Raw genomic sequence first — 22,659 nt, 5'->3', positions numbered from 1 at the left:
GAATAAACGTTTCAAATCATTCTAAAAGATGAAGAATTAATGAAATTTTTCATCTATACTAATATTATAAAGAGGAAAGATTTGTTTGTTTGTTTGTTTCGAATAGGCTCCGAAACTACTGGACCGATTTGAAAAATTCTTTTTCCATTAGAAGCCGACATTGTCCCTGATGAACATAGGCTACTTTTATTTTTTTATTTTTTTATTTTTATTTTTTGGTTTCATGTGTGTTTTAATGTTTCCGAAGCGAAGCGAGGGCGGGTCGCTAGTTGTTGATATATTTGTGTTCTCGTGTTGTACTGGCAACAGAAGTTCTCGTATCGGGGCCAGAACAAAATCTGCGAGGTCATTCTGTTTATTTGAAAGGGTGCGGGGCGTGGGCTGTGGCTTTTCGAATGTCGCTTTGTGGCAATTGTACGCCTCACTCAATATGGGCGACATGGTAACTACCTATTGTACATTATGTTCATTGTTCGTGGTCAAGTCAGTCATTTGTACGCAATTATTCCAGGCATTTACGTGATATTGTATTTTTTCAATTCGATATTTTCTATTAACATTTTACACGCCGTGTCTAAAACGATAATTAAGAAAATTAACAGGCAAAACTGACATCTTGGAACTCTTGTCTAAAGGTGGGTTGCGGCATTAACGTTGTAGATGTCTATCGGTTCCGGTAACCATTCACCAGATCGGCCGTGAGCTCGTCCACCCATCTAAGCAATAAAATAAATAATAGCTTAAAAAAAACTAAGAAAACACGCTTTTATAGAAAATCCAACTAAAAAATAGGAAATAAATTTTAGTAAATTTGAATTAAAAATAGTGTAAGAAAAAATGATTTGATTGTAAAAAAAGCGTGTCATCTTGTTCCGAAGGGACATTTTACTTCGCTTACAGATCATGGGACCGTTACATACTAACATACATACGTCTGAAGCTAATAAAGAGCGTATTAAAAAGGCATTACTTAAATATTTTGATCATGAATTGTTCATAATTTATTTCCAGGTGAGAAGCGTATACTTCCCTCGCGAGTTACTGCGTCCCAGCTCTTTGCTAACCAATTTGGTGCTGGATGAAACTCGTTCGTCTTCGAGGCTTTCGTCGACTTGTGATCATTTATATGCGTACATCAGTGACACTGTAGCACCAGGTAATGTAGCTTACTATTCGTGTATATAGACACAAATATATATATATATATAAATGAATTGCTGTTCGTTAGTCTCGCTAAAACTCGAGAACGGCTGGACCGATTTGGCTAATTTTGGTCTTGAATTATTTGTGGAAGTCCAGAGAAGGTTTAAAAAGTAGATAAATATGAAAATGCTCGGAATTAAATAAAAATAACAATTTTGTTTTTCCTTTGATGTATCCCCCGTCGGACGGATTCTTTTTGTTTGTTTTAAGATTATTTTATACAAAAGCTTAGGTCTTTTATTTATCGATTGAGGCTCTACGAGGTCTACCGGGTCAGCTAGTATATAATAAATCTTAGGCTACTTGTCGTTCAAAATATAAAGCCAGCATGTTCTATGTTAGCATGCTTATTTAAGCATCACTAACATCGAAAATTGAATTACCTTTTTTTTCATTTAAATAAATATTTATACACTTACAATACGAGAGAAGGAAAAATATGATATGATAAATATGATAAAATATGATCGTGCTAAGCAGGGCTCAAGATATACCGATAAAATAATTTAAAGTCATCGTGGCCTAAAGGATAACGCCCGGCCCGGTGCATTCTTTTATTTTTATTTTTTATTGCTTAGATGGATGGACGAGCTTACAGCCCACCTGGTGTTAAATGGTTACTGGAGCCCATAGACATCTACAACGTTAATGCGCCACCCACCTTGAGATATAAGTTCTAAGGTCTCAAGTATAGTTACAACGGCTGAGTCTTAGAACTCATATCTCAAGGTGGGTTTCATCTCTAAAAAAATAACATTTTGTATTAAAAATACAAAAACACTATAAAATGAGATGGTCTATAACGAACACCTTATTCTCGGATCGGTGCTGTCTATTAGGCAATCATTGAGTTACAATACGCCTTACTGCTCAAATATACTTATACTTGATAATTTACTTAAGCCTATTGAGTATCCACGGTGTTTTTTGAGTGGTATGATATGCCCTTCTTCAAACGGTGAAGGCGACAATTAGGTGTTTCTTTTGTCTACGAAGTCACTAAAAATCCGAATACATATATCATGATACGCTGGAGCTGATCTGATGATGAATCCGGAAGTCGAATCTGTCCACAACTACTAGTATACTCATTGAACTTCGTCTTATTAGATAACTAGCGACCCGCCCTCGCTTCGCTTCGGAAACTGTAATTTATTATTGATTTCTCCACTATTTAATGGATGTTATTATACATGTAAACCTTCCTCTTCAATCAATCTATGTATAAAAAAAAACCGCATCAAAATCCGTTGCGTAGTTTCAAAGATTTAAGCATACATACTGATATAGGGACAGAGAAAGCGACTTTGTTTTATACTATGTAGTGATTATGCATAAGAATAATAATTTATATATATCATACATATTTTGCAAAGTACTATTCATTAGGCGGGTTTTGTTCACAAACTATAACTGTTATTATACTCGTAATATTGAACTAACTCTCTCACAAAAGTGAGTTTAATATTCAATTTCTACATTGTTAGCAGAACCTGACGCTATAAATCTCAAATTCAGACTTAGGACGTAAACATCGGAGATGACCCGATAATAGTTATTAGAGTATAACAAGACTGGTACTGTATACGAGCTATTGATGTTTAAGCAATAATTAGTAAGTCGCGCCGACCGTAAGTGCCGACAGAAAAAAGGCTGACACTGTAATCATTCCATATTACCGGCCCACTACCGGCCCATGTTGTATTTACGAGTGAATAAATACCACTCAGAAATGCCCGCCTTTTCTCGGAGTAAAGTTAAACATGCAACGATGCGTGCACTCTCTACGTAAAGGCACCGTCATACTATTTTGAACTAATTGATTTTTTTATTATTATTCCATAGATGGGTGGACCAGCTCACCGCCTGGTATTATGTGGTTACCGGGGCCCATAGACATCTGCAACGCAAGTGCCGCCACCTACCTTGATATATGAGCTCTAAGATCTCAGTATAGTTACAACGGCTGCCCCACCCTTCAAATCGAAACGCATTAATGTTTCACGGCAGATATAGGCAGATTGAACTCATGTTCACGAATTGATTCACGAATAATACGTTTATTACTCTATACGATAATAAAAATAGATTTGCGTAAATTATATGAGAGACACGGACCTCAAGTCTCAAGCGTGGCGGCATTCATGTTGTAATGTCTATGGATTCCGGTAACCACCTAACACAGTTCAGCCGTTCATTCGTCTAAGCCAAAAAAGAGCCCCAACAGCTTTGTGATTTAATAATAGATTAAATGAATTCCTACTTAATCGAAATTGATTTCAATTAAAAATTAATTTTACTGATAGTGATCAAGATCATTTTGAATACATCAATCTTATTAAATTCAGGTCTGTTTTGAAAACCTTTCAATGAAAGTAGTGTTCGATATTAAATATGCTCTAATTCGTTTTTTAATGTTAAGTGTGTCGGGAGCCTAAGTTAGTGCTTTCTCCCAAATCGTGACGTAATACTACAACGTATCCGATGCAGCCAATAATTATACTGACGCACTGTTATTCCGCGAAATTTTACCTAACATTGCGTAATTTTAATGCATGTTATCCACGATAGCTGTTTGATTGATTGTCAAACGTTTCTTTGTAAGCGAGGCAAAGCTTGATACCATAAAATCAAATGAATGTAGTTTTGTCAGTAGACGATTTCCTTTTTGTTTTCTTTTTGTAAATTATTCAGGCCGTGTCTGTTAATCCATAAAAGCTTTGTTATGTTTAATTTACACTTCTAAGATAGAATTATTTTAAACTAGCGACCCGCCTTCGCTTCGCTTCGGAAACTTTAATTTATTCTTGATTTCTCCACTATTTAATGGATGTTATCATACATATAAACCTTCCTCTTCAATCACTCTATCAATTGAAAAAACGGCATCAAAATCCGTTGCATAGTTTTAAAGATTTAAGCATACAATAGGGGGATATAGGGACAGAGAAAGCGACTTTGTTTTATACTATGTAGTGATTAAACAAAATATTTACATATCTATGTTTTCGATTGCATCACGGGGTCTAAGTTTGGCTTCCAATGAAAAACAATATATTTGTCAAAAATGTTCGGGGTTTCGGTGTACTTGTTTTAGTTTCATGTTTTTTTTTTCCCACGAACAACTAAAATTATAGAATTGAGCGGTTGAGTTATGTATCATCATCTGTTATAAATGGCCTTAGCTTTTTCGGCGTACATATATATTAGAAACAGCTGACCCACGGATTACTTGGGTTCAGTGTTAAGCTCAGCTCTCAAACACCGAGCTTGAAACCCATTAACATTTTGAGGCATATGGTCGAAGTTCTAACTATATATGAATAACTAGCGACCCGCTCCGGCTCCGCTCGGGTCTTTAACAAAAATTTCAACGATATTTGACGTTTAATTTTTTTTAATTAAAGGTCACTTATTGCGGCATAACTATAATAGTTAAACATATGCTGTCCCAACACTTTTTGTAAATAATAATGTTTTCTACAAAGTCGTAGTATATTATTTTATTCTATCATCAATAGTTTACGCAGGACACGCGATGTAAAGAATATTTTAGGTAATTTTTTTACACCTTGGGTTACATTATTGGAGTTTTAGTAAGGATCCCTAATTTTTTTCAAATAAGATTATATAGCTTATGTCACTCGGGAATAGTGTAGCTTCGAAATAGTGACAGAATTTTTTAAATCGGTTCAGTAGTTTCGGAGCCTATTCAATACAAACAAACAAATCTTCCCTCTTTATAAAATTAGTATAGATTAGTATAGACTGGTATATATTAAAATTGGTACTCTTGTCGATGGAACTAATGATCACTTCGCAGTACCGTAGAGGTTAGTAGGACCGCCCGATGATGCTTGCAGGTCTGACAATAGCTGCAATAATTAAATAATCGCATGCGGGTTCTATACATAATTAAAACTACTTTTGAGGACGAGTTGTGTGTTTTGTAAGCGATGTAAGCATCAAAACGCTGGTTTTTTATTTATTTTTTATTGCTTAGATGGGTGGATGAGCTCACAGCCCTCCTGGTTTTAAGTGGTTACTGGAGCCCATAGACATCCACAACGTAAATGCGCCACCCACCTTGAGAATAAGTTCTAAGGTCTCAAGTATAGTTACAACGGCTGTCCCACCCTTCAAACCGAAACGCATTACTGCTTCACGGCAGAAATAGGCAGAGTGGTGGTACCCACCCGCGCGGACTCACAAGAGGTCCTACCACCAGTAATGTAAAGACCATAAAAACTCGAGAGAACCGTTAAATCAGTTTTAAACTTAATTACAGAGGTTTTGGTGATTTCATTTTATTACATGAAGTAAAATTCCTTCAATGCGGAAGTGGATTTAATTACCTTAAAAAATTGGTAATGGATGATAATTTTCTTAGGTTTTCACGAGCTGCAGATATGCTTGATTCCACATAAATAGTTTCAATTGACATTTATTATTTTAATTTTACTTATTTCGACTTTTCGAGACGTTGAGAGTTTACGTGTGAACACGCGAACATGATCTCCAAAATACTTTTAATGAAGTGACGATGACAATGATTTAAAACTTTGAAGTTATACTTTTTTTTTATTGCCCGAGCAGATAAACGAGTATACAGCCCACCTGATGGTAAGTGGTTACCGTCGCTCATGGGGCAGAGCCAAGCCGTCGTTTGAAGTCGTCGTGGCCTAACGGATAAGACGTCCGGTACATTCGTGTTTAGCGATGCATCGGTGTTCGAATCCCGCTGGCGGGTACCAATTTTTGTAATGAAATACGTACTCAACAAATGTTCACGATTGATTTCCACGGTGAAGGAATAACATCGTGTAATAGAAATGCAACCCGCAAAATTATAATTTGCGTAATTACTGGTGGTAGGACCTCTTGTGAGTCCGCACGGGTAGGTACCACCACCCTGCCTATTTCTGCCGTGAAGCAGTAATGCGTTTCGGTTTGAAGGGTGGGGCAGCCGTTGTAACTATAATTGAGACCTTAGAACTTATATCTCAAGGTGGGTGGCGCATTTACGTTGTAGATGTCTATGGGCTCCAGTAACCACTTAACACCAGGTGGGCTGTGAGCTCGTCCACTCATCTAAGCAATAAATAAAAAAAAATAAAAAAAAGCCGCTTCCTACCAAATTTACTTTCCTTTACAATTTCTCACAATTACTTACTGCTAAATAAACTAACTTCCCACTATTACAATTTATTTTCAATTTCAGGTATAATAGTGTACGATGGTGGTCGTGATAATGCTTGGCGCGTGACCCACGCATCAATGTACCCCGACCCCGATCTCGGCGAATATGACATAGGCGGAGAAAGATTTACCCTCATGGATGGTGTTGTCGGCCTTGCACTTTCCCCCGCCCAAGGACTTCTCTACTACCAACCTCTTGCTACAGATAGGTAAGACAATGGATACAATATGACATACAAAAAAAAACACAAAACCAATGTTATAATTTAAATAGAACTTGTCTAGAAAAACTAAACTTTATTAAAATCTTAGCTTGATTTTACTGTAAATACGGTTGTATTCACTGATGCTAAATGCTATCCTAAAGTCATCAAGACCTGTCGGTCAGTCAAAGATTAGGTCGCATACATGTTATTACTCCGATGTCGATATATTTTTCGACGACCCTATCATTATTACTATGTCGGTAAATATAAATATCCCTACTAAAAATGTCTTTAAAAAAGTATAATTTAAAAGTGTATCGTTTAATAAATACATTCTGACATTAAATGAAGCACTTCCTAATGACAATTAGACACGAATCCATAACATTAAATAACATTACATAAAATAAATAAAATATAAATAATACGTTATATTATATAAAGCTGTTATATCAGAAATCTTCTTGTAATACGTTCTCTATAAGTTTCAAAACCGCTATCAATCAAACCATTACGGATACGAATGTGAAGCCGCAGTCATATGAATAATGAACACAATACGATAAAAAACGGATGATTTTAACACAAAAACCGCAAGAATTTCCCCGTTGTGAATTAGCAACATATCGTATTAGTAACACAAAAAAGACGTATAATTTACAATCACAAACACTTAATTAACGTTATTAATTTAATTACTGGACGCTAGATATTTACTGAGTCGTGTAATTCGCGGTTATAACTATGTATGAGTATCCGATTGTTAGTGATTGAGTTCATGATTAGTGAAAATGATTGATATTATTGGTAAGTGTGTTTTGACGAGAATCTACAGTGTCTTTTTGTTTAGTTCTTGAACTGGAAATTTTTTAAGTGAAAGTTACCGAATAATTTTGACACTATCAATGAAAGCAATATATGATTACGACTATACTAAATATTGCTTCTTTTTCTTTTTCTCCACTTTATTCCACTAGGTGGGGTCGGCACAGCTATTTTTTCTCTTCCATTCACTTCTATCCGCCGTCATCTCAACACCCACTCCTCTCTCTCGCATATCGTCATTCACACACTTCATCCATGTCTTCTTCGGTCGACCTCTTCTCCCTCTACCTTGCACTACCATTTCCATACATTTCTTAGTCACATGAATCTTCTCTCTACGCATCACATGTCCATACCACGCTAGCCGTCGTCGGGTCTTGCTGTAATTTAAAAATTGATGAAAATCTTCCGTGACCATGAATTCTTTTTTTCTAATTTATTACAACATAATAATATGGTTAATCGAGCTCACATCCCACCTGTTCTTGAGTGGTCACCGGAACTCGTAGACGTCACGATGTGTACCACGAACCTCCTTTACACATGAAGTCCAAGTCTTAATTTTATAGTTTAACGACTCTCTCAATTTTTAAAACCAGTACATATTATGATGCTTCGCAGCATAAATAGGGTGGTTATGCCATCCAGTCTAGGTTTATATCACGCTCTATCGCAAGTGTGTCGTTTTTACTTAGGTTTTTTTTTATGTTACATCTTTACCGCGGTCGTTAAATCAATCGCATATTAATTCGGAAGTGCACGTAGATTTAAAAAAAAACAAAACAAAGAATATTAAATTGATATGACTTGTCAAAGTAAATTTATTACTTCTCGCTTATTACAGAGTATTCAGCGTATCAACAGCAGTTCTTGCAGCTGGTCCCCCTGCGGAGGGTACCGATCTTCCTGTGAACCTCGTAGGCCGTAAATCCTCTCAAGGTCTAGGCTTGGCTGTCGACCCCCGCGATGACACTATCATCTTTAGCCCCATGACCGAGACCGCCATCGCAGCTTGGAACCCCATCACTAACGCACACAAGTGAGTTCTCTTATGAAAATTTCTTAGTTGAAATAAATTTATATGTTTCAACTGAATTTTGAGTTAATGAACTAGCTATCTTAGTATTCGTTTCCGTCATATTTGTGAAGACAAGTTAATTAATGGTAACTATTCCGGTCATCGTTCTCGTCGAAACCGTCACTTGCGACGAAGGGCTCGACGAGTAAATTAACCCTCAGACACAGCTCACTGAGTTTCTCGCCGGATCTTCTCAGTGGGTCGCGTTTCGGATCCGGTAGCAGATTCTGCGAAGCACGGCTCTTGCTAGGGTTCGTGTTAGCAACGTCATCAGGTTTGACCCTTGTGAGCTCACCTACTAGTTAAGGCTACGCTGATATAACCTCTCAAGGCTCTCAGCTTAGGTAGGAAAAAAAAGGTAACTATTTGTTAAAGTTAATATTTTTACACGCGCTATTATTTAAAGGTTTCTAATCGTGATTTTCACATTTGTTAAGTTCTCGTTAAATAATAATACGGGTAATGTATAAAACAATTCGTTAAAGTTCTTATGTAATAAGAAAAATAATATCAGGCTGTTTTGGTAGCTATATGTATATGCACGAACTTTGGACATGATCAAAATGTTTATTGTATTAACAAACACAATAGTATTCGTTGTTTCTAGCTGTTGAAATACAAGAAACCAGTTTTGTTCGCATATTAATATTATTATTGCTTAAACCGCGAACTATTCGCATGATCATTTCTCAGTTAGCGATTCGAAGCGTGAATGACCTTCGCAAAATTTTTGTGAGTTGCTATAAATCGATATCCGCTGATCGCTTTGTGGGAAACACATTCCATTGTTGCACCTTTGTTATTCACGATGGGGAATCACAGGCGCAGTATTTCTTGGATGATGCAGACGGGTGCTGTTATGTTGGATGACGTTTTAAATGAGATTGCAAATTTCCGTATTTGTAATTCGTGAGCGATTGAAGTGGTTTTTTTTTTTTTTTTAATTATTAAATCATTTATTCTCTTATGTAAGCCATTTCAAATTAAATTTGTATAAGTACCGTCAAGAAGTATTTTTATGGCTGGGAGCGTAGTGTGAGCGCGCATGAGTAGGTACAATCAGGCGTATTTTTGCTAGAAAGCCCTTATGATTTATTTATTTATTTATTGCCATTAACCATCTAGGTTGGACAAGCTCACAGCCCACCGGATGTTAAGTAGTTATATAGCCCATATACATCTACAACGTAAATGCGCCACCCACCTTGAGATATGATCTAAGGTCTCAGTATAGTTACAACGGCTGTCCCGCCCTTCAAGCCGAAACGCATTACTGCTTCACGGCAGAAATAGGCAGGGTGGTGGTACCTACGCGCGCGGAATCACAAGAGGTCTTACTTATAATTCAGCCTCCTATGTCCAAGTTGGAGCAGCATTCATACTGCATGCTTACTGGCGCCGTAACCACTTCACACTGGAAGGGGTGTGAGTTTGTTCAAGCATAAAAAAAAAAAGCATATCGATCTTCGAGATATTGAAATATAAAAAAAAAAACGAATTGAATAAAGGTTTTACGGAATCGATCACTCTTGTAAATAAAACGTACCTATTCAATATGGATTTACCGGACTCGCGTGACCATAGATTTTGCGCTAATCCTCAACGTGATGTCATTATAAAAATACGTTCGCGAAGATTCTAATAAAAAGCCAATTCAGAAGTAAAAATGATTCAGTATATAAAAAAAAAACTTTTTTTAATAAAAGGTCTTGTTTTGGTAAAGATTAATTTTAATTTCAAATTAATTCATTTAAAAACAAATAAAAAAAAAAAAAAAAAATATTAATTAATTATTTTTAAATTAACATTTACATAGGCGTTGCATTCTGTAAATTATTTTCATAGGCGATATCCTATTAAATAAACACTCAATATGCAAATGAAAAAAACAAATTTTTAAAACACGATTAAATTAATATAATTAGCTTATTTTGGTGTAAATTATTAGAGTATTTCCGAAAAATAAAATGTTCATTTTTTATGAGTTTTTTTTTGTTTTTTATTTTTTTATTGCTTAGATGGGTGGACGAGCTCACAGCCCACCTGCTGTTGAGTGGTTACTGGAGACCAGACATCTACGACGTAAATGCGCTACCCACCTTGAGATATAAGTTCTAAGGTCTCAAGTATGGTTACAACGGCTGCCCCACTATTCAAACCGAAACGCATTACTGCTTCACGGCAGAAATAGGTGGGGTGGTGGTACCTACCCGCGCGAGCTTACAAGAGGTCCTACCACCAGTTGGTTTGTTTGTATTGTTACAGGGTATTGGCCCAAGACTCCGAAAAGCTGCAGTTCTGCGCAGAGGTCCGGTGGGCGGAACGCGACAACGGCGCAGTCTGGGCTCTTTCCACTCGCTTCCACAAGTATTTCCGCAGAGCTGCTTCCAAACATGAGGTATACACTATTCCACATGTTATAAATATATGAAATAGACAAAAAAATCCAAGTCTAGAATCGTTTTATCTCTACGTGTCCATGGTACAAGCCAGTAAAAAGGTTTATTGTTCTACGTCGTGTCATAGATATTTAGATATGAGACAACGAGATCATGATTCGGAGCTCATAGACATCTACAACGTAAATGCCGCTACCCACCTTGAGATATAAGTTCTAACGTCGCAGTATAGTTACAACGGCTACCCCACCCTTCAAACCGAAACGCATTACTGCTTCACGGCAGAAATAGGCGGGGTGGTGGTACCTACCCGTGCGAGCTCACGAGAGGTACTACCACCAGTAATTACGCAAATTATAATTTTGCATGTTGGATTTTTATTACACGATGCTATTCCTTCACCGTGGATGTCAATCGTGAGCAATTGTTAAGTACGTATTTCATTGGAAAAATTGGTACCCGCCTGGGATTCGAACACTGGCGCATCGCAACATACGAATGCACCGGACGTCTTATCCTTTAGGCCACGACGACTTCATTTCATTCACTCAGTCGAACTAATTGACAATTGACTAGATCTTTATGATATTATGCATCTCTTCTTTTTTTCTAGATTAATGTTCGCGTGGTCCGAGTGGTAGAGGGTCGACCATTTGTTTCGTTACAACCGCATATACTCCGTCGCTCCACACGTCTTGCCAACGCTACGCTATACTGAAATGTAACATTAACCGAATTCAAAATAAAATGTGTTCATGTTTAAATCAATAATTTATTAATTCGCTTTCACTATAAATATATTGGAAATTTACATTTTATCACAAATTTTATCTTGTAAGGTGTTAAATTTGATTCGGTTTAATAAATTAAAATTTTATTTTGATTTCGGTTGACTACTAAATATTTCACTGATGCTAATCGCTTCAAAGTTTAGAGGTGTGGGATCGCTTGCCATAATATGGAACGTTTATAATTTTTTTCACTCTTCGTCAATTTTTCTCACGCCATCGACAGTGTGTCGTTACGCATAAATCATAGATTACAGCAATTTAACTTTGAACATTAATTTATTCTGTTACTATCGTTTGAAAGCGATATGAAAATACAGAACCCTTTTTTCATCTATATATTTAAAGCCTATTCTATTTGTGGTGAAAGCATTAAATATAATTTAAGATTTTCTCTCTATTAAACATACTTTTTTGGATTTGTTTCACGAGTAAAGAAACTAAAATATATGTATGTTTAAAAAAATTTTGGCGTGTGAGCTCTCAAGATATTTTGCATTTTTGAATATTTATTAGGACAATATTTGATAACTTTGAATTATCAAAGTCAGTATACTCAAATCATATCGTTTGATTTAGGTCACATTAAATAGTTATAATAATTTTTGTCATTTTTTTCTCTTTCCAATTTTTACTGGTGAATATTTTAACAAATTCATGATCATAAAATCATTTATATCCATAGCCTAGATCACTGATTCTCAACCTTTTTTTTGTTGCGGCACATATTTAACGATTTCAAAATTTGGCGGCACACAAAAAAAAAGATAAAAATTATTTACTTATTCCAACACACTGCATAAATAGTTTATCAAAAATTTTTAATATACGAAATAAACTAAAATATCCTTTTTTTTTTTGTGGATTTAATATATATTCATGTTTAAAATATTTTTCTTTTAAAATGATATAATTTAATAATATTAACATTATTATATATTCGCAAAATTTGAGGGCACACTTTTGAAATTTGGCGGCACACAAAAGTGCCGCGGAACAGTGGTTGAGAATCACTGGCCTAGATATTCATTTTGTGTTCATTATTAAATGAATGTGTTCTTATACCCAGACTTGCATGTAGTCTAGCGGTATTACGTTCTAACGAATAACAAATAATACAGGTAAGAAACTCAGTACGGCTTGCTGTGAAATATCTTCAGTTTTTTCTTTTTTTGTAATTGTGTGATATACTTTATTTACGAGCGTTCACTGTTCGGAACCGGTTAATACTGTTAACAGAGTGAGTTGTACGTAAACTTGCTAGTATTGTAGAATAAAATTAGCAAAATCTATAAAATTTGCGTAACGCTTATTGATCGTGTTTACAGCTCGTAAACAAGCTTAGACCTTAGATTTAAATATCAAATTTCGAATTTTAATAAACATTCTATCACTGCCTTTGTAGGCCATGGCTAGACTATGTGTTCTTAAATTTTATAAGTGGAGGCTAAAAGAAATATCTTATTGTTTGTTCTCAGTATATATTTTGTTAGTGTAAACATTGTACATAATCCATACACTCATTTCATAATTCTTATTTTTAAGTAATTGAAATACAACAAATGTTATTTGTACTTTTAACTTATCTGTATTTTTTATTCTTTTATTTATGCAGTCCAAATTTCAATTAAATTAAATATTATTCTATTTTCATGATAATTTTAGGCGATATTAGTATTGCGATTGTACTGTTGGTATGCTTAAGTTTTTTTAATCACAAGTATTTGATTGGTCAAAATGTTTGTTTACATTTACGCCAAGAACTTAGCAAAAAGTTCGCGGACGTGAGCAAAATAAAAATCAACTTTATATCTTTGAGGGTTTTCCGGCTAAAGTAAAAAAAAACATGTCCGAGTATTCGTTGTAAATGAAAATAATTATAATTTGCGTAATCACTGGTGGTAGGACCTCTTGTGAGTGTTCACCCTGTTTTTTCCAACTCCTAAAACCGTCACTAGAGAGCGCTGTAATACGCAAATCCGTTGTCATGATACCCTTGTCATAAGTGACACTGTATCCTAGATTATTGATTTTTTATTGAATATACAAGTTTTTCTAATCCAAGTTTATTTTCATAATCATCCCTTGGAAAGTCGAACATGGTCCTTCGAGCCGGATAAGAAAACAACTAATGATAAACAACAATTTTAAGTGCAAAGAATGTTACAAACCGTAATTAACACAAAACTATTTCGTTGCTAAGTACTAGTGAATGTGAAGAATGGGCCCGGACAGTTATATTAAAACCGATATTCAAAATAAGATATTTAAGGCAAAGATTAATTTCAAAAGGTCACCTGCGTCTAGAATAACAAAGGAATATATCGAAACGAGATTGCAATTATTGGAACAACACTGGTTAGTTTGAAGAAAATCACCAGAATGTTATATTGGGATGCGAAAATAACGATTATAGCTATTAAACAAAAGGTACAATAACAAACGTTACATCGCGAACAGCATTCTGGCCAGGCTGGTGGGCCAAAGGGCTTTATCTTCAGAGTCATCCAACGGTGTTAAACAAATACTCGATACGACAAATGATTGCTTGCACGCTTTATCTAACCTTGGTATACCTGTATCGACATGGGACATCTTGATTATATATCTCATCACAATAAAATTGGATAATGAATCCCAGAAACAATGGGAACAAAAACTAAGCGAACAGGCTGATCGATTGCCTACACTAAGCGAGTTCCAATCATTCCTGGAATCAAGATATCGAGCACTCGAGTTTTTAGAACCAAACCAAAGAAGAGAGTTTAGAGGCAAAGATGCAGCGGATAAACCGAAGGTGTTCAGCGTGACGACGTCTGTATCCTGCCCATTCTGTTCGGGACATCACTTGCTTTATCAATGCAAGAAATTTGTACAAGAAGCCATCGGGAATCGCCGGGACTTCATCCAGAAGAGAAAACTGTGTTTCAATTGCTTCGGAGCTAACCATTCGGTAACACAGTGCAAACGACGCACGGCTTGTCGGTGCTGTGGCCAACGTCATCACTCGCTGCTGCACCAGGAAGGCGGCACTCACAATCCGACCCTGGCGGGTCCTAGTCAGCCCACTAATCAACAGCGGGAGCCAGCACAAGAACCGCAGGCAGCGGATCACGTGGAGCGTGTTGTCAGCCATTTTTCTAACAGTGAAATGAGATCAAGTAGTCAAGTAATGTTAGCTAGCGCATTAGTTTATGTATCCAACAAGGGTATGTATCACACACTTAGGGCATTGTTGGATCAGGGCTCTCAAGCCTCGTTTATTAGTGAACACGCAGTTCAACTTTTGCAGCTTTGAAGGTTGCCAGTTCTAAGTACCATATCTGGTTTAGGAGGAGAAAAATCTAGTATTTCAGTAAAACATATGGTTCAATTTAAAGTACAGTCCACATATAACTCTTTTAGCTATCCCGTTCAAGCCTATGTTTTAAACTGCCTAACATCCACTCTTCCTTCACAGAAAATTCAATTACAGGATTGGCCGGAATTGTTGCAATTGCAGATGGCTGATCCAGGATATGGTACACCAAGCAATATAGATCTTCTACTGGGCGCTGATGTGTATGGTCAGGTTTTGTCAGAAGGCATATTGAGAAATCCACCTGGAACCTTGACAGCTCAAAATACACAGCTGGGATGGATCCTGTCGGGACGAGTTTAAGTTAGTGGGGATACTCCTTACATTATTAGCGCACATACCCATGACAACTCAATCAATGATTTGCTGCGTCAGTTCTGGGAGATTGAAACTGACTAGCATTATCCACTTTTATCCAAGGAAGAAGAATCCTGTGAAAGATACTTTGAATCCACTACAACTAGGGACAGTTTGGGTCGTTATGTTGTAGGTCTTCCTTTTCGCGACAACAATCCACTTGCTCAAGAAGAAACTTGAAAATAATCCATTCTTGAAGCAAGAATAATCCAAGGTAATAAATGTAGCCACCTGGCTATGAATCATATAGAAGTAATTAATGACAAACAAGAAGCTGCTAAGCCAGGATGCGTTTATCTACCTCATCATGCAGTTGGTTGTTCGCGAGGATAAAAGTACAACGAAGGTCGGCGTTGTTTTCGACGCTTCGTGTAAGGGTACCAGCGGCAAGTCATTGAACAATGATTTATTGGTAGGTCCAAGGCTTCAACCAGAGTTACGACACATAATTATGAAATGGCGTACTTATCCTATATGTTTCGCAGCGGACATAGTTAAGATGTATCGAATGGTCAAGGTCGTACCAGAGCATACTGACTTCCAGATAATGTCACAAGGGTACTATCAAATGTAAGAAATCTAAAATTGTAAGACCAGTCTCCAAACTTTGCATTTTGCCTATCGCTTTTAAACATTACTTACCTGAATAACTGTAGATATTTCATGCAATGTATGTAACTTAAATGTATCTTTGGATGCATCAGCTATTAAGTATTTTGTTATTGTTTAGTTGTAAGTAAGTACGAACTGTTTAAAAGCAACCCTTGACTGAACTTTGTCGTTATTATGGTTTCTTTAATGTGTAAGTTTATATTTAGTTCATGTTGAGCAGTTCTTTATTGATTACTATTAGGTTAAGATGTTACGGTTTCATGGAGATGTTAATTGTACATGTAAAATTTGATGGCCTCATTGTTGGCTATGAACTTTTGTAGTTCATGGTGGGCGGAATGTTCACCCTGTTTTTTCCAACTCCTAAAACCGTCACTAGAGAGCGCTGTAATACGCAAATCCGTTGTCATGATACCCTTGTCATAAGTGACACTGTATCCTAGATTATTGATTTTTTATTGAATATACAAGTTTTTCTAATCCAAGTTTATTTTCATAATCATCCCTTGGAAAGTCGAACAGTGAGTCCGCACGGGTAGGTACCACCACCCCGCCTATTTCCGCCGTGAAGCAGTAATGCGTTTCGGTTCGAAGGGTGGGGTAGCCGTTGTAACTATACTGAGACCTTAGAACTTATATCTCGAGGTGGGTGGCGCATTTACGTTGTAGATGTCTATGGGCTCCAGTAACCACTTAACACCAGGTGGGCTGTGAGCTCGTCCATCCATCTAGAAATCATGTTAACGAAATACGTAAGTGCGTTTTATCTTTCGATTCGTTTTCTCTTTTTGTTATTCTCACTATTGTTAGCCACCAAACCGTTAAGTCTGCTGGCCAAACCACATAGAGCGATTTTGGTTACGGTTTCAATTAAATATTTTGATACTTGTTGAAGACGTAACTTTTCGGATCTCTGAATTAATTTCTGATGAAGAAAAGCTTCTGGTTGTTCCAATATTTTTCTGATGACTTCAAAACGAACCTTATTTTTATTAATGTCAGCTACCGAATTGCAACGTGGCATATCGATTTCCTTATATGTATATATTATTTAAAAAAAACTCTTTCACCAGTTATCCATGTCGTATTTACGAAACTCTGTTTTACATATAAATTTCCGCATATGCTTTAGTTAATTGTTAAATTTCATAATTCTAACAATATGTTCATAATGCTTACGGATAAAATGGAAACCAATTATACTTATAGGTTTTTTTTTAAAGTGATTAAATTCGATTACTTTAATTTCATTACTGTAATAAAACAATATAACGGAGCTGGCAAAAACAGGTTTCATACTTTTAAATTATTGTAGATAAAAATATAGGTTGTAATGAACTTTGTATTGTATCATAGTAAACAATTTCGTGTACACATTAAAATAAATGAATTTGATACACAGTAATGATTTTTCTTTGAGTATTATAATGTTTTTATTGTTATATACATATATGTATGTATTAAATATATGTTTGAAAAAAGTGTTTAGTCATGTTGAATTTTACAGTTTAAAAATAAGTATTTTTTTTGTGTACGGGGCTTATGGGTATACATATTTGTATCGAGTGATCCTCTTATCCTTATACCGCTTAGAAGAGTAGATGTGTGTCTGTGGTGGTCGCTATCATATAAACCTGCGCAGTGCAAGATCTTCCCTTCATCGTTTTCCCCTGATTGATGATCTCGACGGTGATATTGCACGGTAAAATGACGCCCGAATGTTGTTGTTCGGAACTTGTATATTATATACAAGCTTATCTTGTAAATGTCGTAATCGAGATTCAGGAATCTGTCAAATATCTTGTTATATGATAGTTTCCGCCCCATGGCGTTTTTTTTTGTCTGAAGGAAATCGCCAGATTCCCGTCCTCTACTGGGGATGGCTGGCGAGGCATGTCGGAGTTGAACCGACTAAAACCTCCTGTCACTCAACAATCAACGTCCGAACCTCGCATGAGACTGAACTCCCGCCCGATTAGTCTCCTCATGTCTCTAGGCAAACTGTATGAGCGTGTGCTCTACAAACGTCTCAGAGACTTCGTTTCATCCAAGGGCATTCTCATCGACGAACAATTCGGATTCCGTGCAAATCACTCGTGCGTACAACAGGTGCACCGCCTCACGGAGCACATTCTCGTAGGGCTTAACCGACCAAACCAATCTACACGGGAGCCTTCTTCTTCGACGTCGCAAAAGCGTTCAATAAAGTCTGGCACAACGGTTTGATTTTCAAACTATTCAACATGGGCGTGCCAGACAGTCTCGTGCTCATCATACGGGACTTCTTGTTGAACTGCTCTTTTCGATATCGAGTCGAGGGAGCCCGCTCTTCCCGCAACCTCTCACGGCTGGAGTCCCGCAAGGCTCTGTCCTCTCGCCCCTCCTATTTAGCTTATTCGTCAACGATATTCCCCAGTCGCCGTCGAGCCAGTTAGCTTTATTCGCCGACGACACGACTGTTTACTATTCGAGTAGAAATAAGTGTCTTAATTCGAAGAAGCTTCAGAGCGCAGCCGTAGCACTAGGACAGTGGTTCTGAAAATGGAGCATAGACATCAACCCAGCGAAAAGCACCGCAGTGTTATTTCAAAGGGGAAAATCACCGCTTATTTCCTCACGCATTAGGAGGAGAAATATAACACCCCCGATCACCCTCTTTGGCCAACCTATACCCTGGGCCAGGAAGGTCAAGTACCTGGGAGTCACCCTGGATGCATCCATGACATTTCGCCCGCATATAAAAACAGTCCGCGACCGTGCCGCATTTATTCTCGGCAGACTCTATCCCATGATCTGTAAACGGAGTAAAATTTCCCTTCGAAACAAGGTGACACTTTACAAAACTTGTATAAGGCCCGTCATGACTTACGCGAGTATGGTGTTCGCTCACGCAGCCCGCACACCGGCTCTGTGGTTCGTGAGGAACGTTGACCTACACGACGACCTGGGCCTCGAATCAATCCGAAAATACATGAAGTCAGCGTCGGAACGGTACTTCGATAAGGCTATGCGCCATGATAATCGCCTTATCGTTGCCGCCGCTGACTACTCCCCGAATCCTGATCATGCAGGAGCCAGTCACCGTCGACGCCCTAGACACGTCCTTACGGATCCATCAGATCTAATAACCTTTGCATTAGACGCCTTCAGCTCTAATACTAGGAGCAGGCTTAGGGACCCCGGTAACCGTACTCGTCGAGCTCGACAAAGAGGTCGACGTGCAACCTAACCCATGCATCAGCCCGCTGAGTTTCTCGCCGGATATTCTCAGTGGGTCGCGATTGCCATCCGGTAGTAGATTCATTCGCGAAGCAGCTGCTTTTGAGCTGTTAGGTCTCCTTCGGAGGCGCTCGGGTAGCTGTTAGCAAATCCTACCCCTCCTGGCTGAGCCTTTGCTCGCCCACCTGTCCTGGTGAAACTGGAAAGGCCTCCGGGCCACCAGTAATACTTCAATCATAAAAAAATAAAAAATAAAACTTAGAATAAAGCGCTGCGCGTATTAAGTCGAAGGCATAGCTCGTTGTAATAAAACCTCCAGATAATATTAAAATCCTGCTAAATTAGAAAACCATTATTTCTTTATATTTTTTCATTCAATCGATATCTAGTAAAAAAATAGCACAACGGTTAATAAAGTTGAATTTAACACGATACGTTATTGAGGTTATCGTAGTGTGTTATCAGTAAACAGTCATTATCATAAAAGGTACATTAAACTCCTGGGTATTTCTGTCTATAGAGGGTTTTTTTTGAGTTCCAGAAACAAAGTATGCATATACTTTACTAGGAAAAGTAAATACAGATTTCACATTTTTACGTACCTACAGACAAATTGGCAAAGAACTACGAACTAACGTAATTATGCTTTGTATGACGGCTCTTTGTATGTTGGAGATATAAATTTAAAACATACAAATATGTGGCTGGAACTAATTGCTTAGAATCGTGACTGACATGACTAGCAAAGTGTATTACCACGATGAGTTTGTCATAAAAGTGGATTGTATAGTTAAAGAATTTTCCACAATAATTACACAAATGATAAACTTTAGTGCTGTCCTAAAGGTCAACAGTTAATGATTGAATCGTTTGAGTCAAAGTTTTAAATTTAATATATACAAGGAATAATAGGAATGTGTTTATAAATACGATTTTATCTAACATTTAAAACAAAATAATTATAGATCCTTTAAGATATAATTTAAGTCTTCTCGATCTTATGTTGCGGGTGTTTATTTAGTTTATTAATATGTGCCTAATGGTCGATGACGTCACCACCATCAAATCCGAGGTGCGATTTTTTACTCATCTTTAAAATAGTATTAATGGCGACGTCATTGTCATTTTTAGAAAGAATTGTTTTATATTTTTAAATACAGCAGTTACATATAAAACAATATGCATAATTAAACGAAGAATTTAATCTTATTGGAAGCAATGCAAGCACATGTTTTACAACTAAAAAGTAGGATCCAAAAAAGTAAAAAATAACACAATACAATGGAATGACGTTGTTATTATAAGGTCAAAGTTCGAAAACGCCGAATGAGAAACAAAACAAGTTGCAATGTGGTCAGTACAAAAAATAATATCGCTAAAATTTGGTAATAGTTTTATTTTTATTTTATATACATGTTGGGGCAAATACAGAAAGACAGCATGGCAAAATTAGTATCGTAGCTGTTATCATAGATGACCACAACGAATTGTGACAATGAAAAAAAACATGATACTTATGAAACCATGATATAATACGACGCACATTGATTGGTATTATGAGTATCACTTTGTCTAGAAACTTTGTAGCCTGTAAGTAATATGTACCAGACAGAAATATTAACGGTCTTGCTGCTGGTAAAATAGAAAAGAATCGCGTGATGTTCGCATGCCTATTTTCAAAACGCTTTATGAACAGAGTTTTGAACCGAAATAGAAGCATTAGATTTTCTTTCAAAATGACGTTCTTTTGTAAGCGAATTATTTGAGAAAGACTAAATCGATTTGATATATTTTTTAATTATTTTGTTGCCTGAAATTTTGTTGTTGTGTTGTGAAATGTTTTATTGTTGTTGTCTTAAATTGTTTTGTTGGCTGTGTTTCAATAGAATTATTGAAATTTAAGAACAAGATAACGGTGCAATTTTATTAAGTTTAGCAAACTTAAAATATGCATGAAAATGTAACGTCTGAATGAAAATAACCGATCACTTTTACTTGTTACCGTTATATTAACTATTTTCTTCCTTGATTCTGTAACAGAGGTAGGTAGAGGAGTTCATAGCTTCCCGGTATTTTTTTTTCCTACCTAAGCTGATAGCTTTGAGAGGCTATATCAGCGGAACCTTAACTAGTCGGTGAGCTCACGGGGCTCAAATCTGATGACGTCGCTAACACGAAACCTAGCAAGAGCCATGCTTCGCAGAATCTACCACCGGATCGGAAACGCGACACACTGAGAAGATCCGGCGAGAAACTCAGTGGGCTTTGTCTGAGGGTTAATTTACTCGCCGAGCCCTTCGTCGCAAGCGACGGGTTCGACAAGGTACCTAAAAGCACGGGCGACGTCGACTGCTTTCCATTCTTTCCGCAGGATCGGGAATGTAGTTACCGGCGGCCACGATGAGAGGGTTCTCGTGTCGTGCCGCTTTATCGAAGTGAGCTTCCCGGAATTAATACTGGAACACACAAGACGCTATAAGGTAAACGCTCATCTTGAGAGATACGTTAGAATTCACAGCAATATTTTAATAACCGCTGCACAGTAAAAGTGAAATTTCTCCATAAATATTCGGGAATCTTTTTGTGACTGCATTTGCAACAAATTCGGAAGGAATTCGAATAGGATTTAAAAAAAAAAGCTAGGATCCGGAACATGGAATACTCGCATGACAACCATACTTGATAAGCCCGGAGGACTTACGCTTTGAAATTAAGCGTACATAATCTGTGACCCGACTTGTTTAAAGCACCCGCATGTGAATAAAATATTTAGATAATTATCAGGTGAAAAAAAAACTGTCGGTAGCAGGAGATTCTTATCCACTCTAATAACAATGTAACTTGGACAGCAATACTTTTGAAAATAGTATTATTCAAATTCGGAGCTCGCATTACTAAATAAAGTCTTTCTCAATTCAGCAATAATAAAATATTAATAGTACTCTCAAAAGTAAGGATATAACATTTATCTTTAGGCGAATTTTAAAACGTTACAATACTTGTAATTTAATAACTTGCTTAGATCAAAAATTCACCAGACAATATTTTATGTAAGCTTTATATCTGTTTCTCTATTTTGCCTAGCAATTTGTACTGAATGAAATATAAATGGACTAGAGTCAAAATAAAAATTAAAACCAGTTTTCATTTCGTTTTTTTGTTTGCAATTTGTTCAAGCGTGTGGTGGTTACGTGGTCATCCATCCGGCTTTTGTTGATTATGTCCAGAACCAAATGATGTACGTGTGTAGGGTTTGAAATATGTGTACATAATATATCGTTGTACGTATTGTATCTGCATAAGAATTAATTAAAAATCACAAATTTTAACGTAATATTATGGAAAACTTCAAAATTTTCCAGATTAGAAATATGTACTATAAATTTAATGTCAATTAATAATTTATCTACTGTAA

The 22,659-nt window shown here is 36.7% G+C and overlaps 1 protein-coding gene across 2 annotated transcripts in view; it reads left to right on the top strand.

Moving 5' to 3' along the window:
- Y-e (yellow-e) overlaps positions 1-11,986 on the top strand; it is a 36,696-nt gene extending 24,710 nt beyond the window's left edge. The window contains exons 3-7 of one of the 2 annotated variants that reach the window (XM_089734502.1): positions 1,012-1,156; positions 6,425-6,611; positions 8,278-8,472; positions 10,777-10,909; positions 11,524-11,986. In XM_089734502.1, the coding sequence (XP_089590628.1) occupies positions 1,012-1,156; positions 6,425-6,611; positions 8,278-8,472; positions 10,777-10,909; positions 11,524-11,628 (765 nt within the window). In that variant the 3' untranslated portion in view covers positions 11,629-11,986. The remainder of the gene's footprint in view (positions 1-1,011; positions 1,157-6,424; positions 6,612-8,277; positions 8,473-10,776; positions 10,910-11,523) is intronic. The other variant, XM_028188155.2, reaches the window with a different exon arrangement.
- Positions 11,987-22,659: the final 10,673 nt, after the last annotated feature.

Source organism: Bombyx mandarina, chromosome 17 (assembly GCF_030267445.1).
Source record: "Bombyx mandarina strain Sakado chromosome 17, ASM3026744v2".
NCBI lineage: Eukaryota > Metazoa > Arthropoda > Insecta > Lepidoptera > Bombycidae > Bombyx > Bombyx mandarina.
Note: the sequence above shows the minus strand (reverse complement) of the source record. Positions and strands in the feature narration are given on the sequence as shown.